At 48.5% G+C, this 18,767-nt stretch overlaps 1 protein-coding gene across 1 annotated transcript in view; it reads right to left on the reverse strand.

Annotated features, from left to right (window-relative positions):
- Nucleotides 1–18,241, reverse strand: part of LOC149351794 (cytochrome P450 4V2-like) — an 81,710-nt gene extending 63,469 nt beyond the window's left edge. The window contains exon 1 of the mRNA XM_089581127.1: nt 17,995–18,241. Coding sequence (XP_089437253.1) covers nt 17,995–18,241 — 247 coding nt within the window. The remainder of the gene's footprint in view (nt 1–17,994) is intronic.
- Nucleotides 18,242–18,767: the final 526 nt, after the last annotated feature.

Below are 18,767 nucleotides of genomic sequence, written 5' to 3' on the forward strand. Positions count from 1 at the left end.
GAGGGCACTGAGTGTCCATTTTGTCGCGAGTTCCTGGTTTCGTTGGCTTCGCCGCACTAAGCTCAGCGCTACGAGCTGAGCTTAGTGCTAAGCTCAGGCCTCAGCGCTAAGCTGAGGTCTGAATGCGGTCTGTAACAAATTGCTGGCGACATCAGCCTTGAGCGAATGCGTTTGCGAACAAGCGTTTGCGCGGCATACCTTTTCACATTACTAACTACAAAACTAACGGGATCTTCATTCATCCCCATGAGCCGTCATATTTTGCGCGTGTGGCCTTCCATTTAAGTGTCGCTACCATTTTATGTATACTTTGGCAGTATACAAATGTGAAACAAAAATATCTTGGATATCACTAGCCTGAAGTACTTGCAGAAACCGCATATATGTTTTACAAGTTTCAATTTCTCTCTTTACCTTTAGCCACAAAAAGCGAGTATGGCGGCACGAAAAAAAGGGTTGACCATAATGGAAACAAAAACAAAAATTAAAGCAGCCCTGCCCGCCGGCTACCGCTACCTGACTGAAAGCGAGCCGAGCGGCTTGGTACTGAGGATTACGCCCTGTCCGTCTGCTGGTTTGTCGCGCAATGAGAACGACGTGGGTGCGCTGTTTAAATACTTCCGCCTGCATGCTTGCAATGTATATGGTCTATTTTCACTGCTTAGCCTTCATTTTTTTTTGTTTTAGAGTCTAATGTGAAGAACCAATCACAGGACACTGCTAGAACATCACTCAAATACAGGTCAGGGTGTGACTTTGAGGCAAAACTACCAAAACAATAGGGAGAAGAATGCCAGTTAAAAGACGACGTGCTCCACTGTCTCTGTGCTACAAGATGTGACTTCATTTGCACGAACGTAAAAACACGCTTCCTTTTCGTGCACTCAACTTACCGACCCTCTTTTGAACCACAAATTTTGTTTATTTGTTTGCATGTTTGCTTGTATGCTAATATTGTGCAGCCTCTTCAAGGGCCATTACAGGAGTTGCAAGAAAAGAGGAAAAAAAGAAATTACAACAAATCTGATAACACCAAACGCACAGTAGATGTAAAAGTTGATTACAACGGACAACAAAAGATCTATGCTTTAAACAAACGTCTGGTTTCATGTGCACAACAGCGTAATATGTGTGCTCAAAACGCAAACAAAATTAGGTTTATCCCCTTGCGGCATGACCTCCACGATTGTCGACACTGATTTTGAACTTCGTTTTCATGAGTCTAGAATTGCTTTTACGACTTCAGTGATGCCAGCTACATTTGAAATTCCTGCTTTACACAATGACCGCGCACTTTGGGCCTAGAAGAAAGGATTGCTTTAGAAAAAAAGAAACAAGGATGGACATCGCGAAGTTGTACGGTGTGCATAGGAAGTGCTGTCTGGTTCCGTAACTTTTCAAAACGAAAGCCTTTCTAGCCCAGTTATGACAGACGCCGGCGTCGTGTGTTTGTTAGTGTATGTACTCGCAGATGGTACTGAAAATCACAGCAGTGGCAAGAACAATATGGTGATAGCAAAGCCTAGCTAATAATAAATAAATACCGGGTGGCGTCATAACATTTCACGTTGCGTATAACTTAGATGTGCTAGTCAAGTTGCAGGCTAGCTGGCGACTAGAATTCGAGCCGACGGCATAAGCACCTTCAATTGTACGCCTTCCCAGACCCTTTACCTCTGCCCTTAAGGCACGATTGAGGTCTCCACCGAGATGTGAGGCAGTTACTGCGCGATTTCCTTTCCTCAAAAACCAGTTTTCATATTGAAATTGTGTTGAAACCGTTTGGCGTACTCCGTTGAGGGTGGTGTCATACCATTTCTTGTTACATATGACAGATGTCTCTTAGGCTGGAGTCTCGCTCCAGACAGGTATTCGAAGCGAGTGCCCGAGTGTTGCAAACGGACCTTTACGGATCCAGAGTTTGTGGAATGAGCGTTTGGAGGCGTGTTTTCTTTTAAACTTCAGAGTGCAACCTGCGTCGAGGTCGAACGCTCACAGTGACGCACTAATAACATGATGGCACACTATGATGACACACGCACACACTGGGCGTGCGCGCGCGCGCGCGCGTGTGTGTTTGTGTGTGTCATACATGCATATAAAATGAGTTAAATCAGTTGCAAAAAAAAAACCTTGCTTTCGCTCTGAATCGAATGTTGTCAACATTTTCTGTAATTTTTCGTATTTCCCCTCGAGTCTGTCTTGTGAACCTACCGTGACCTGTGGAATAAACAGGGCCACTCGTCCTACGCTTCACAATCACAAATATTGTTGAAGGTCACTTTTCAGAACTGCTGCTACTCGATGGAACTCCTTCTTCGACACCCTAGAATGTGTCCTTAGCATAGATGCTGCAGAAAAAGTCTTGAATGACCTTTGCAGGGCTCTACAAGTACAACCTTTCCGGAGCCAACAGGATCTGTAGTTCGTGAAGGAGTACTGCGAGGTGAAGGAATTTTAATGGCAGCTGCCAGGACCCTTTAAGGATAATGAGAGCCTAGAAGTATTTATTTCGTTAAACAGGCCTATATATATACCGGGTGTTTCAGCGAAGGTGATCAGTAATTTTTAAAAATAGGGTTTTTGAGGTAAAGAGTAGCTATTTGTGGCATAGTAATTGCAGTGCTGGCAGACGTCAAAAAACAGGCGAATCATGTTAACTAGTAAAGTTTTTAATTAAATTCTGATAGTTAACTTTTCAGCTATTGTTGATAGGCGGTCGCTTGAAATTAGTGGTTTCTAGCCGACTGTTAGTAATAACCATAACGGTTTTTAGAATTTCGAAAATGCGAATCTGCTTGTCGCTACGCGGCAAGGTATTCTGGGTCTTCGCGGCGCGTGAAATCGAAACTGCGTGGCTGATGCGGGCATAGAGCCACACCCTATAGCTCGCGTCACTCAAGGGGGCAGTCACGTGGCTTACTGTGTCCCGCCCGTCTCCTGCTGCCTTGCTTTCTGAGCGAAGTTGAATCACTGGCTGCCGCACTTGGCGAACGAGTTTCTTTGCCTGAATGCACGGCTTGCGGCTTGGACTAGTTAGAGTGGTGAACTGTTTGCATCTTGCGATTTTTGTTTATCTGTGTGTCATCAGTTTTATCCTGCCCATTCCAACATACCAAGAGCATGAACTGGCATCACCGACCTTTTTGCTAGGAAAGCACCGGCAGGTCAAGTTCTTGTCGTTCCGGCAGATGCAAAAATGAAGTTACGCGCACTGTTATTATTTTTTTTGTCCTGTAGGTAATTTTGAGGCAAGAAACGCACGCTAAACGGTTGCTTTCCTTGTGCTGTCACTTTAAACGCAGTCAATTATCTGCATATGTTGGCATTTCACGCGACGTTCCGTTTTTTCCGGGTCTAAAACTGATGGTTTAATAATAACTTTTGCTCGAAAGGTTTTTCTTGCGCCACCTGCCCTTCGTTGCTTTTGCTTTTCTTTCCCGTTTATTCTTTGTATTATTTTAATAGTTTTTCGCAGGCTTTGAAATTTGTTGCAGCCTCCACCAAGTTTACTCAAGAACTATAGCGTTCACAACAATAGCATGAGTATGTAAGGACATGAGCAGGGTCAATTGATTTTACATTATAATTAACAAGGCAGTGACTCATTGGTATTCACCAAAACGTGAATCAGCAAGCGACACGTATAAAGCCTTCTGGGCTAATGTCATTTTCCAAGCGATCATTTATAAAATAAGAGAGAGAAAGAAATGGACGGAAAGGCAAGGAGGTTAACCAGGCGATGCCCAGTAGGCTACCTTACACTTGGGCAGGAGAAGAAAGGGAAAAAAAGAAAAAGAGTGGCAATGAAATGAGTTTTTCAAGTGTCCATCGACCTTCTGTCTCCTTGACATAGCTGTAAAATAAGAAGAAAAGAAAACACAGGACCTAACAGTATGCCGACATAAGTTTATGGAACGCTGGTCACTTTTACAAGGCTGAAGTGCAATAACATGCGTTAGTGAGATTTAGGCTGGCGGTAAAGACGCTCAAGCGGACGAAATTATCCTTGAGCCTTTAAAAACGGTGTCTGACATATTTGATAGCGCAACCATGAGGAATGAAAATCTGTCTATAAAAATCTATTTATAACACGCAAGAAAATTTGCGCGTGTGGAAAAAAAATGTATATGTCTCAGTCAGCAATCGGTTTGGTTTGGCTTGGTTTATGGGGGTTAACGTCCCAAAGCAACTCAGGCTATGAGAGACGACATTGTGAAAGGCTCCGGAAATTTCGACCACCTGAGGTTCTTTAACGTGCACTGACATCGCACAGTACACGGGCCTCCAGAATTTCGCCTTAATCGAAATTCAACCGCCGCGGCCGGGATCGAATCCGCGTCTTTCGGGTGAGCAGCCGAGCGCGATAACCACTGAGCCACCGCGGCGGGGTAGTCAGCAATTACGGTCTGTGTACTATCGCGATGGAAAGGAACGCGAACAACGCGACACCTATGCTCGCGCGGTTCGAATTTCTTTTCATGGCGCTTTTATTTGGGTTGTAAGAAAAGACCTTAGAGGTGTCCTAGAATGCATCACGGAAGAACGTAGCATATTTCTGCTACCACCGAAGTAAAAGCGCGATGAAAAGAAATACGAATCACGAAGCGCCTAGGCTGTGCTTTGTTCGCATTTCTTTTCATCGCCCCTGCACAATATAAGAGCATTACAAGACGTGCCCGAAAAGCTGTCCTTCCATGGCACTGCACAGAAAAAAACGATATTTCATCGCGCGGACAGTGCGCTCAGTCATGTCCTGCGGAATGCTTGTCAAGGCCACCGTAATTCTATGCTTCAGGTCATCAAGGCTGGAGGGCTACGTCGTATAAACCTTATTCTTCACGTATGCCCAGAGAAAAAAGTCCAGAGCAGATATGTCTGGGGTCCTCGGAGGCCAAGCAGTCGGACCACCTCGCCCAATCCACTGCCTAGGAAAGTTCCTAACCAAACCGTCCGCAGCGCGAGAGAATGAGTGTGGTGGAGCCCCGTCATGCTTAAACCACATCACGTTAAGCGGAAATTCTTAGGCGAAGTTCATGACCACATCATTTAGGATGCGCTCGGTGTAGTTCCTGCCGGTGAGGCTCTCGTGCAATACAGTAGAAGCCTACAATGCGACCTTGAAATATTCCGCACCATACATTCGCGGACCACCGAACCTGATGTCTTTGTCCTCATACCCAATGTGGCTTGGCGACCGACCAATAATGGGCGTTGTGCAGATTTACCGTGGAATCTCTGAAGAAGTGCGCTTCCGCGGTCCACATCACGTTGTAGAAAAATTCAGGGCTCTTTTAGCATTTTATTAGGCACCAGTTACAGAAATCAAGCCGGTGCTGAAAATCAGACCCTCCCAGTGTTTGGTGCAGGCGTACCTTGTATGGATACATATGTTGTGGTTTTTGAGAACTCTCCAAACAGAAGATAAACTGCATGCCAATGCATCGCCTGTTTCTCTCACGCTGGCCTGTGGGTTGACGTTAACAAAAGCCAAGACACCAGTTTTAAACTCTTCGCTCGAAATTGAGCCACCTCTTTGACGTTGAGGGTGAACCGACCCTGCTCTAGCAAACCGACTGAAGACTCTTGTGAAAGTGCAGCGAGAGGGCACACGGCAACCAGGCGCATCTTCGTACAGCCATGCCGCTAAAGTGGCATTCTTCTGCGCGCGCATGCACGTGGTAACAATGTCAACCATTTCAGTGGTCGAAAAGTGGGCTCCAACAGTTGCGGCCATGTGAGCCCTCAACTCACGCGAAGACAGTCTTCTTACAAGGTGACCACTCCAAGACATTTCCTAAGCTGTCTCCGCTGCTTTCATTCATGTTTTATTTCTGCATAATTTGCGCCACTTTATGCTGCGTTACATATGCTGTCGGCGTTCCTAGGTTATCACTCTCGCCATGCATCAGCAAAGCATATGCTCACCGTGGGTGCCGTCGGAGCATCTTATCACTTTTCATCGGCGCACCGCCAGCAGACGCGCACATTGTCACGGTGTTCAAGCATGAGCGGCACAGTGTAGATCACGTGACAAAGTGACGCGATTTGATTGAGGTTGCTCTTAGCCCTGCCGCCGGCGCGCGATTTTCGAATGGTGCCAGAAATGGCCTCAAAATAGTCCAGTAGCACAAGGTGGCGGGCCCATGCGGGTCCGACATGGGCAATGAGGGCTGGTGGCTGCCCGCAATAAACCCACATGGGTCCCCCGTGGGTGCAGTGCTGGCACAAAACGCTGGGGCTGCCCACTTTGTGTCATGATGGGACCCTCGTCGGCTAGGCATGGGCTTAAACAGACTGGGCAGCCCACCTAGGTCCCACCGCAGATACACGCGGGCTAGGATGCGGGCTCTATTATGGTGAAGCGCGGGCAACCCAAAAAGGGGCTGCCCGTACACCACCGTGAGGGAGCCGCAGTGTTTTTTTGTGGGAAAAGAGCTGGTATTCCCGCCTTCAGCCTACATGGGTCCCACGTAGGAAATACAGGGGCTAAACTATGGGCTTCACAGTAGCCAAGCGTTTCAGGCATGCAGTTTGCGCTGTCTTAGCAACACCGGCGAAGGTCCCGCGTGGGCTGGGCATGGGCACATTTGCCATTCCGACGTCATCACCGCCTGTATTCTAAATCGGGTATGAAAGGGGTAAGCATGGGCTGCGTGCAGTTCGAGTGCATAAAAGATGGGGCTACATGACGGTGAAGTGTGGGCACACCCAACAGGGGCTTCCCGTGCAGCGCCCTAACGGAGCCAATTGGGCTGTGTGTGGGCTAACACCAGTATTCCCGCCTATAGCCTAAATTGGTCCTGCATAGAAAATATATGGGCTAGGCATGCTCACAATTGCGATTCCAACATCTTCTCCGCCTGTATCGTACATATCTGGTAGAAAAGGCCTAAGCGTGAGCTGCGCAGTAGCAAAACATACAGTGTGTGCGGGCAAACGGCTAGTATATATCCGCCAGCAGCCTTCTTAAATCCTGCGCAGATTACTCTGGGCTTCACAGTGCAGAAACATCATGCGCCATTAGCGAGTTGCCGGACAAAACCTATCGACAGTCCCACGTACACTAGTTGTACACGGGAAGAGTTGACATTCTCGCAGTTAGTCTGCCTTTATATCCTACATCAGAGGTAAAAGGGTTAAGCGTGCCCAAATAGCAAGACCTTGCACGTTTCACTCTGACGAAGAGCTGCTCTTTGAACGTCGTAATAACAAAAGAACCCGCTTCTGAGATTTGTTGGTGCTTCTTTTGCGTTTATCGGATTGTATTTTTTTCTGGTGTGCTACGGTCGCCGCGGAGAAAGCTGCCAGGATAAGGTTTCTTGCTTGTTTCAATGCACTTCAATTACGCCAGCACTGCAAGCGCTTTCGTCGTCTCCATGCAACATGAGGCGCATGGAATTCATGACTGGTTGATGAACATAGCGAGCCTCCGGCGACTGCGCCAGAGGCTGCAAAAGGTTTGTTACTGTCGTGTTCATTGCAGCAGCTTTCTTAATGTCCGCTAGCAGGCGTCTGTAGTGACGCATCGATCAAGACACAAAATTCTTGGTTTTTGTGCAGGCATTCTTAGCGTCTTGTTCGTCAAGTGATCGCACCTTGATAACGCAACTTGGCCAAGTGCCACCGCGAGCGGCCCCACCCTTCACCCTATCAGGAAGAGACACTAATCACAAATCGCCGAGAACATTTCTATCGACGAACAAGAAAAAGTTAACTCAACGGAGCCGGCAGCTTGGGGTGTTCCTTAAAGGGCGACAATTCGGGCTAGCGAAAAGGTACAGTGCTAGAGAGAACAAAATAAAAACAAACTCCTGTAAAAACGTCACACGAGTAACCTGTCTTTGCACAAACTTTTTTTTCAAGTTTTTTTCTTTCCTCTCACCACCGCCTTCCCTGCTTTTCCTGGGTCCGCTCTCAAAAAAAAAAAAAACCTGCTCAACCCTGGTTTTTCTGTCTGCCTTTGTTCTTTCCCGATGACTCCTCTGTGTCTGTCCTGTCCCTCCCAGCCTCTTTCCCCGAAATGGCACGGAGGCACTCACTGTACAGCCCACTACCGAACATTTTAAGCCGCCCTCCCGACTACACTCCCCGCGACGCTGCCATGAAGTGGAGAGGGGGCTCTGATGCTACTTGTTCACTGTCCGGTCGCTGCGCGGTGACGTTATGCAGAAGTGCTCCCCCGCCTTTCCTGCGTTTGTTTGGAACAGGTTTTTCTTTCCTGCGGTTGGGTTGAGTGTCAAGGGATGAAGGTAGCTGCGAAAACACGCTGGCACTCGCTAGTCCTCGTTGAATTTGTGTTATACAGTTTTTTGTGCCTTTCCTCGTGTTGCTTGATCAATCCACGATCGAAGATGACATCGCCTTCCATGCGTACGTCCAGTGCAAGTATGGTGGAACCCTGTCGTCCTTGTCTCAGTGTTGAATACCTTCGGTCCAAAAGACGTGAGTGGTGAACAGTAACATTTACTGACATTTGAGTGGTGGAGGCCACGGCGCTGAAGGCGGATTTCATGACGGCGACGTCGTGCTGCTAGGACGTAAGTACGCATTTGGAATCACTCTGTTTTCTGAGTACTGCCACCGTCTAAGTTATATGCTCGGCGTCAACAGAAACTTTCTAGTTGTTCAGTGTCTTTTTTGAACCAGCCAGTTGTAGATTGCACAGCGCAGAGAGACAAAATACCGAAACATTTTCTCTCAGTTACATACCGAAATTTCTTGTCCTTCATGGTAACAAGACTAAAATTAGTTTTGTGGAGTGTATTCTTTCTTTACACAGGCATATGGTGCATACTTGCGAGCGCAATCAGCGACGAGCGTCCTGAGGGGCGCGGCTCAAGGCCCTGAACAAACATCACGCATCGCATCGATGCTGCGGAATGTGCCGTAAATAAAGGAGGATGACCAAGCAAGCATTGGAATCGTCCGAACAACCTGTTTACACTCCAACAATATTACGACGCACATTTGCAACACAATATTGATTCAAATACGAAAGGCGTTAGGTGCATTCACGATACTGAGCATTGCCAATGCTCAGGGCCAGGCGTTATTAGACGCCTGGCTTGTCCGTGTCTTCTCTTTCGTCCTGTCTTCTTTTGCACGCATTATCTCTTTTTAAGTAATGTGATGTACAACTTCCGCTGCATGAGATTCTCGGTAGCTTCTTTTCCTCTTTTCTTTCCTTTTCTTATTTCTTCGAGATTACCAATACACAATCACTTTACCGATAACGATCGTCGATTACAATCCCAATTATCCATTACCTATCATCAATCCTTATCTAGCTTACAGAGCACGGCATACTACGCCACTTCTACACATACACAACATTTGTTTCAGTACACTGAAGCACCATAACACCCCTTTTCATTCCGTCCAATTTCTGACGCGTAATTTGTATATTAATATTTGTCTGGCTCCGCGGTGGCTCAATGGTTACGGCTCTCGGCTGCTGACCCGAAAGACGCGGGTTCGATCCCGGCCGCGGCGGCCGAATTTCTATGAAGGCGAAATTCTAGAGGCCCGTGTACTGTGCGATGTCTTTGCACGTTAAAGAACCCCAGGTGGTCGAAATTTCCGAAGCCCTTCACTACATCGTCCCTCATAGCCTGAGTCGCTTTCGGACGTTAAGCCCCAAACACCACACCAATATTTGTTTTTTTTTTTTCACCACTGTCAGACCAGAACACATCCCAAACACAGGTTACTAAGCCATACACCCGAACACGTGTTCAATGGGTGTCACTCAAACACGCTAGAAGCAATTACCCTTCGTGGCCTACTGGAATAAAGAACAAACAAAAAACCTTCGTGGCATACGCGTTACTTGCCCACCTGGCGCAGTGGGGCTATTTTCTTTTTCTATTTACAGGAATTGGGGGTTTTTTTCCGACGGGCGGAGCCGGGATTTCACCTGAACGAGCTCCTTACGCTGTCGCCTAATACCTGCGACTGTCCAATAGACCTTTCCCGGAATGCATCACAGCTCGTGTTTCTTGTTCAATGGGAAAAAGATAGCGCGCACCGAGGTGTCTCTAACAAGGAGAAGAAATTGGGCGAGGGAGCCATCACCCAAGGAAAACCGGTTGAGAAGCAAAAGAGGACTGTTTTGCGTGTGGATGAAGTCCAGATTGAGCTAATTAGTGTATATTCATAATGGTGGTTCAACAGCGCGAACACACCAAGACCAAGAAAGAGAGAGGACACACACACCAGCGCTGAATTCAGCGCTGGTGTGTGTCCTGTCTCTTTCTTGGTCTGTGTGTGTTTGCCTCTGGGCCGAACTTGGGCTAGCCCACGTGGGCCGGACTTGGGCTAGCCCACGTCGGCCGGACTTGGGCTTGCCCATGTGGGCCGAGCATGGGTTAGCCCATGTGGGCCGGACTTGGGCTAGCCCATGTGGGTTCCCACTGCACTGCCGCCTAAGCCCACTGGAGGTCCCCTCTGAGAAGCCCATTACTGCCCCTATGGGTCCCACAAAGGACCGAGGAAAGCCCCCTTTATCGTTTTTATGCATGCAGACCATAGGGGTCCCCTGCTGGTCCTATGTAGCAAGCCCACTGGGCTGCCCCTGTGGGTCCCACGCGATGCCGAGTTGCAAATCCCGCACATATCCCACATCGGGCCCCCATGGGCCATATATATATATATATATATATATATATATATATATATATATATATATATATATATATATATATATATATATATATATATATATATATATATATATATATATATATATATATATATATAATCTGACATTTTTATTAGAAACCTGCACAAGCCAGGCTTGAAATTGGTTTAAGGGTAGCAGAGTGAGCAAACCACGCCCTGTAACGTATTGCCCTGCGGCTGAGTGCTAACCTTAATTCGTGGTGAACTGACTACTTTAGGACTAAGTAACCGGCTTATACAGAGTCCCCTTTCACATTTCATGCACTTAATAACTATGACAACTTCAGTCAAGTGTAGGAAGCGAACACATATTTCTTTCAACTCATATGCAGGTAATAAAGCCCTTATAGTGTCCTGGACTGACATGGTATAGAGGGATGAGAACATGTTTATAGGTTACTTGTTCCCCTCAAACAGTGTACTGCTACTCCGCATCGAACATCAGCGCATGGAAGATCTCCGGTTGTGCTCACCCCTTGCTGACGCGATTCTGAGCAGCATCCAGAAATAGTAAGACGCTCGTAGAACACAATGAGAGCGCAATGTGTTCTGTTTTCAGGAATAGTAAAGATCTTTTCCTTCAGCGATGTATATTTCTGCCAGAAAAATACCTCATCAAATATTGTGCACTTGATGCCACGTACGCAGTATTTTCATCAAGTGAAGAACCAAAAAAAAAATTTTTTTTCTTTATGCCTACGCTACAGGTTTGGCCACCTATTTCAGGAACACGAACTTCTGCTGGCATCTGTTGCAGTTCTTCGATTTAAGGCCAGATGGGTGACAGATGAGGGGCGACGTTAGGAGCTCCACCAGCTTTTGGCCGAAAAACTGTACCGGCCTTGCTATGGTTCGACACCAGAAGCCGCGTCTGATGTACCCAAGAAAACACCCACAGGTGATTTTTTCACCTTTTCAGCGGCCTTACCTGCAGCGCCTTTTCACAGCGCCAACAACGAAGCGCGGAGCTTCATAAATGAAGTAGCAACTGGCATCGAAGTATTGCGCAACTACGAGCGCGTGCGCAAGGTGTTCGTACGGTGTAAAATACCGCCGTACCTTCCAGCGCTTACTTTGAGAGCTTGTTCATTGTAGCGGCTTATGTCTTCATGATGAAACGTCTGAAAATCAGCTACAACTTTGAAAAACAACTCTCGTTTAAAATTAACAACATGTAAAAAAAAATCAAGCAAGCCGCACAAGCCTATTGTAGTTTGAGTGAGTTTGTGTTATGGCAATAAAGTCCGAATAAAAGTAACGCAATATTAATGAATTACTGCTTTCTAATTATTCAGTTACTTTTCTGGGGCTGTAGGAAGAAAAAACTGGTAATGGCGCAGGAAACGTGGACACGGAAGGCACACAAAAGACAGGACTGACGCCTGACGGACTGTAATTGACCACAGTAAAAAGTTACATTTCAGATGGAGAAATTGTAATTGTAAGCGGTTACTTATTTTCTGTAACGTGTACAAGGCTGGTCCGACTCAGTTTCTATCAGCATGAGCTGCATGACGCGCCGGTGATATAACAGATCTAAAGCACGTGATTACGCACATGCCCGATGCCAGGAGTTTGCTCTTGACATTTGATGGCGAGAGGAACGTCGTCAGCGCAGACTGGGAAGGGATCGCGTGGAGCGTTGCAAAGCCGTCAGGCATGAGTTGAAGCTCGTATTTCTTTCGCTACGTCATGGTCGGACTCGACAAGACAGTCTGCGAGAAAACCGTGTGCGATGCCCATCGCGCCATTGGAACTTGTGCCGAGTTGCAGGCTCGTTGCGAAAAAAAAAAAAAGTCACGTGTTGCTCAGGACTGAGTTTGGCCTGTAGCGTACGAAAACGCAGCTCCAAAAGCATCCAAGTGTACGAAGCTTGCCGACGACAAAGGGCCGCCGCCGTTCGCTGCCTTTCATCCTCGTGCACAGCATAATGTTAACGCAAAAGAGTTCTGTGTCTTTCATCGGTGCCGGTGTTGCCTTTCAAGGCACGTGTTTTCAATGGCAGGATTTGGTAGAACTGCCCTTTTGTCAGCAAGTTCTCGCATTTTTGGGTCCCCGTGCTCTTTTCGAGGGTGTGCGTCACGGGCACCCCCAATTTCCGGGCTCACCGAAAGCACTTTTTCTGATTGGAGGCCAATTTTACAGCCCCTCATTGATCTTTCTTACCCAGCCACGCCGCCATGGCCGTTATATCTGATACGCAGTTCCATTACCCTGGTGCGTGATTTGACAGTGGCACCATCTTCGTTCGTAATAAGTGAGCGTTCGTTATAACTGCGGCCGTTTTAAGTGGGCTCGAATGTAATTCCAAACAGGCAGGCGCTAAGCATACTGAAGGCATTTATAAACTTTTGTCACTTTCTGTGTTTAAGATGGCTACATTGCGTAGAAAACAAGAAGCAGTGAAGTGAAATACTCGCCGAAATAATTTCTCATTGCGTTAGCAAATTATAAATGTTTAACTCTAATATTTAAAGGACAAATAACTCTATCTCAAAGAACAAAGACAAAGGACTCTATTAAAAAGAACTCTACCTTGATTTTTTTTATGCTTCAGGGTGCATAAAATAGGCGGTTGGGAAGGCTTCCAAGAACGACCAGGGCCGACAGCGACGGAGGAGAACTTCGTTGTCCTTTCTCTTGCAGTCCTCACGTTGTCGCCTTCTGTTGCGCTAGCGTCATTAGCCCCCCCGTGCGGAAAGCATCGGCCCGATGCTAAAAGGAAACTAGCGTCAGAGGGAGTGTCACGGTGTCCTTGCGTGATACGGTTTCAGGCGAACGACGTGGACCACCTCGGGGCGCGCGTCGCGTCGTGAGCGTGGGGTTTCATCAGGCGTGACTTCATAGTTGAGATCGCCGATGCGCCGCAGGACTTGGTAGGGGCTGAAGTAACGACGTAAGAGCTTGTCGCTGGGTCCGCGGCGTCGGATTGGGGACCAAACCCAGACAAGGTTGCCTGGGAAATATTCGACCTCCCGTCTCCACAGGTTGTACCGTCGGGCATGTTGGTCCTGCTGAGCGCGAATTCGCACCCGTGCTAGTTGACAAGCATCCTCGGCGCGCTGTAGAAAGTGGTCAACGTCGGAATTTGGTTGGTCGTCGACGTGGGGCAGCATGGCGTTAAGTGTAGTGGTCACCTGTCGTCCATAGACGAGGCTAAACGGTGTCATGTTGGTTATTTCCTGGACGGCGGTATTATAGGCGAACGTGACATAAGGCAGGACTTCATCCCACTTTTTGTGTTCCACGTCCACGTACTACATCAAAAGCATGTCCGCGAGAGTCTTGTTCAGACGTTCGGTCAGTTCTGCTACAGTTCGGTCAGGACGTTCGTCTAGGGATGGTATGAGGTCGTCCTGCGGTGGCTCGTGTGTCTGAAGGCAAGAATATGCTGCATGAGCTCAGCAGTAAAGGCAGCTCCTCTGTCACTAATGAGAACCCGTAGTGCGCCGTGGCGCAGGACGATTTGAAGCACAAAAATTTGGCCACATCGATAGCGGTTCCATTCGAAAGAGCGGCCGTCTCCGCGTAACGCGTGAGATAGTCATCATCAGCCTGACTACACCCACTGCAGGGCAAAGGCCTCTCCCATGTCTCTCCAATTAACCCTGTCCTTTGTCAGTTGCCGCCACTGTATCCCCGCAAACTTCTTAATCTCATCCGCCCACCTAACTTTCTGCCGTGAGATAGTGTGTGGAGACTATTATCCACCACTTTCCAGAGTTTGATATGTGGAACGGTCCGTAATAATGCGATGTGCAGCAAGGTGTGCCCTCCCGGCGCGCGGAGACTATGCAAATGTGTGTCTGTAGCGATTGAGCAGGTCGCGCAGCATGACTTGTTGTTGCGGCAATGTCTGATTAATGTCGTACTTGACGTCGACGATATCCTCTGGTTCCATTCGCGAAGAAGAGTCAGGCTTTGTGCGCACTTAGTATCAGTGACGGCATCTATGTAAGCGACAGTCATCTCCTTGTTCAGGTGCTGGTGCTCATTGCTGAAATTAGTCAGGAGTACATCAACTTTGCCGTCTTCCAGAAACACTACCGCCCGAGGCACTGCAATACCGCGGTCGAGAAGCAAAAGCTGTTTACTCTCGACTATACCTGCAGTGTCTCCGATGGTATGTGAACCGGTAGTCACCAGTATACTGGAGCGGGGAGGCACGGTCACTTGCTCGTCAAGAATATGGAGCGCCGACGAAAGGGCATCTGTGGTTTCAATGGCATTCTCTGTCGAAAACTGGACGGACTGGGACTGCAGGTCGATGATGGCGCCGTTGTCCGTTAGGAAGTTCATACCCAGCAGAACATTACGAGAGAAATCAGCTAGGACAACAAACTTTGCTGGGAGGGTTTGTCCTTGTACTGTGACCCTCGCCGTGCACGTTCCTATTGGCGTAATCAAATGTCCTCCAGCGGTACGTAACTGCAGGCCGTCCCAAACTGTCATAACCTTTCTGAGCACAGCGGCGAATTGTCTACTGAGTACAGAATAATCCGCGCCAGTGTCAACTAAAGCAGTTACGGCGCTGCCGTCTACTGAAACGTCTAAATCGGCCGGTAGTGGCGTTTTGCGGCACAGTCGAGGAGTCGAATCGCGGCTTTGGTGCGTCGAAAGGATGCGGCGTCGAAGTGAATCATCGTGGTTACGAAGAAGTGCGGCAGGTTGTCGGCTTGTCTTAACCTGCTGTCATTCGTGGGTCGTCGGGATCGGTGTGTTGCACGGCATTGGCGATGTGTCTGGCGGCATTGGAGGGTCTTGTACTTGTAACTAGGCTGCCGCGTCTAGTTTCCCCTACGGGGACTTCTAGACTGGCTCTGGTCGCTGGGTCCCGGAGGACTGTAGGGGCGCGGAGATGGTGATCGGAAGATGTGGCGCTGGCCGGAGTCCGCGTGGGAGATGTAATCTGCGATCTCCCGTGGTCGCTCTCCAGGCAGCGGACTGGGAGCACTGGAGGGGAACCCTCGAAGACCCATCTCCTTGTATGGACAGCGGCGCCAAATGTTCCCAGGTTCCCCGCAATGGTAGCACAACGGTCGGTGGTCCGGGGTTCTCCAGACGTCAGTTTTGCGAGGCCTAGGTCGCTGGACAATGTTCGACTGTGAAAGTGGAAGGTGAGGAGCGGCTGGCGTAGGTGCTTCGTATCGTGGGGTCGAGGCCGGAATGAAACGGCTTGTAGCGGCAGCATAACTCAATGTTTGTGGCGGCGGTGGAGTGGCTGCCGGAAGCTGCGACGTACCCAATGCTTGTTGGACCTCCTCGCGAATGTCATCCGTAAATGACTCAATCTGCGGGTGAACCGGGGTCTGCTGCAAAGCCTTTGCCAGTTCTTCCCTTATAATGGCTCGAATGACCTCACGCAGTGATTCTGCTGAGGTTATGGAGGTTCCCTCAATACGGGCGCAGAGCATCGATACGTTGGTGTGCTCGTACTGCCGTGCCCGCATGTCGAATGATTTCTCAATGGATGTTGCTTCGTTGACAAAGTCATTTACTGTTGCGGGTGGACTTCGAACCAGGCCTGCGAAAAACAGCTCCTTTACACCCTTCATCCGCAACCGCACCTTCTTTTCCTCCGACATGCTTGGGTCTGCTCGACGGAAGAGGCGTGTAATCTCTAGTACACCATAACACTCTCGTTCAGAAGTTGGATGCGATTCTGCAGAAGGAGGTCGGCCTTCGCCTTGCGAAACCTACTTGTAAACGCCTGGAGAAATTCTGTTTTTAATGTCTCCCATGTTCGGAAGCCAGATTCATGGTTTACGTTCCATGTCCTTGCAGAGCCTTCGAGAGCAAAACAGACATGGCACATCTTTGAGTCCCCGTCCCAAGAATTGAATGTGGCCACCCCGTCGAACTGGTCCAGCCAGTCCTCGGCTTCCTCATGAGGTAGGCCGTGGAAACGCGGCGGATCCCGTTGGTGGTGGAGAAGGACTGGCGCCGTTGATGCTGGAGGATTCATTGTAGCAGCGCCGGCACTCCTTGTTGACTTGAGGTCGGGTAGTAGCCCGAACTCAGGAGATAGGCCTTGTAGTCGGCTGCGGCCCTGGTACTCAGGAGATAGGCCTTGTAGTCGGCGGCTTCACTGGTGAACAGGCGTGTCTACCTGGGGTTGTCGACCTCTGCTTGAATCGCGCATTGATTGGGGCGTCCGGTACATGAAAGATGTACCCAGCACCTCCACCAGATGCCACGTCGGTGTAAAGACGCTAGCGCACTAGGCGGTTGGGAAGGCTTCCAAGAACGTCCGGGGCCGACACCGACGGAGGAGAACTTCGTTGTCCTCCCTCTTACAGTCCTCACGTCGTCGTCTTCTGTAGTGCTAGCGTCAATACGTCTTCCTTTTCTTCAAGCCAATGTGTTCTTCTGCACAAGACACTGGATCGCCATGGATATGCCGCCATGAATTTATTCACCTGCTTATGGCCAGGAAGCATTGGGCTCTGATTGAACGTTCATTTCAAAGCATCTGAAACTTTTACTAAACATAAATATTGCGTCCCCGTCGCCCATAAATATCGTTTAAAACACTGTGCAAATTACTTATTATAACCTTTTAATTTCCAATACTAAAATGTCTTTCTCAACCAGCTCTTACTGACACAAGCTTTCACCGCGCTCAATAGGCATCGGGAGAGCGTGAATGGTCAAGGTGTTAAATAAGTCCTTCTTCAGTATTGTAATAATCAGCACATATATATTTGTTTCCTGCTTGTTTCGCATTTAAGAAATATTACGTGATGTTGAAGGGAGCTATGGATACAAAAATCAACCTCCGCTTAAGCATCTTAAATTTAAATCTGTCATGACAAAAGAGGCAGCCTTTTGGGACTATAGTAGGGAATCTTTTTGATTATGGAGCAAAATGTTGACAGCAGGGTGCTACAGGTATGTCTACAGGAAGTTCTGGGCTTCCTTAGAAAACGCACGTCAGGCCAAAAGCTTTTTTTTTCTCCACAATCTGACATGACATGCTGCTGATTATTTGCTGATATCATTCTTTTTAAAAGAATACATTTTAGCTCCTTCTGCTCGCACGAATAGAAACTACTTAAATGAGAGCCAGTCAGATCTACGGATACACACTACCTTCAGTAAATACGGATGGCAGCTATGCTGGAGGTCGCATTCTCCTCAAGTGGTAAATCGTAGCTTGTATTCTCAAAACACAGTTTAGGCATCCCGGTGCAAGTCACACTTTGTTTGCGCTGTTTTTAACATGGTCAAATACACGGCATAAATAAACCCCACGTGACACTAAAGGCAAACGCGGAATTAGCTTTTAGAGAGTTTCCTGGGGTTAGTTACCAACAGACGGATCCATGGGATTGCGGAGGACGGCGAGCACCTTGGCGATGCCAGATGCGATGTAGCGCCCAGAGTCCTTTGGCATGTCTTGGAGGATGTTCATCTGACGTCGAAAAACGCGATAGCGCGCCCAAGCGAGGCTTGAGAGCAGCACAAGTGCGAAAACTGTGACTAGGTAAAGCAGCCACACCCTGATCTCTCCAAACCGCAGCGACCACGTGAGGCTGCGCCATGCTTCTTTCACCATCGTGGCCTCCCGCTCGATTGCAAGGGGACTACGGCGAGCCATCATTTAAGCTAGCGTTGCAACAGCGCTCACTGTTGTATGCAAAAGAAAAGAAAGGGATCTATGCATACATATGCAAAAATAAGCAAAAGATGACACTCACGCGTCCGTGGGTGTGCCGTGGTTTGTTTGCTGCGGTGTGGGTGCAGTTCTCGTGTGCCAACTGAGCACGAGTGCTTTCTCTAGGCCGCGCATAGCTGCCGCGGTGTATCTGTGGGGCGGAAGAAGGAGCATAACATAGCGCGCTTGTGTGCACTGCGCCTGCAGGAAGAGCGACGAATGTTTGCGCTTCGGCCGCCTGGCTTTGTGAGCGATCGTTTTCTGCCCTCTAGGCGATGTTAAACTTTCACGCGCATGTAAGTGCCACGTTTTTATTATTCACGCGTGGCTCGGAAAGAGCAGCCTACCGGACGCAGAGGAAAAGGAGTGCTGTGAGCCAGGCGGCTGTTCTCCTGCAGACAGGTAATGCCCGCGACGCAGCATACAG

The sequence above is a fragment of the Amblyomma mixtum genome, chromosome 3 (genome assembly GCF_055824585.1).
Source record: "Amblyomma mixtum isolate Tamu chromosome 3, ASM5582458v1, whole genome shotgun sequence".
NCBI classification, from domain to species: Eukaryota; Metazoa; Arthropoda; class Arachnida; order Ixodida; family Ixodidae; genus Amblyomma; species Amblyomma mixtum.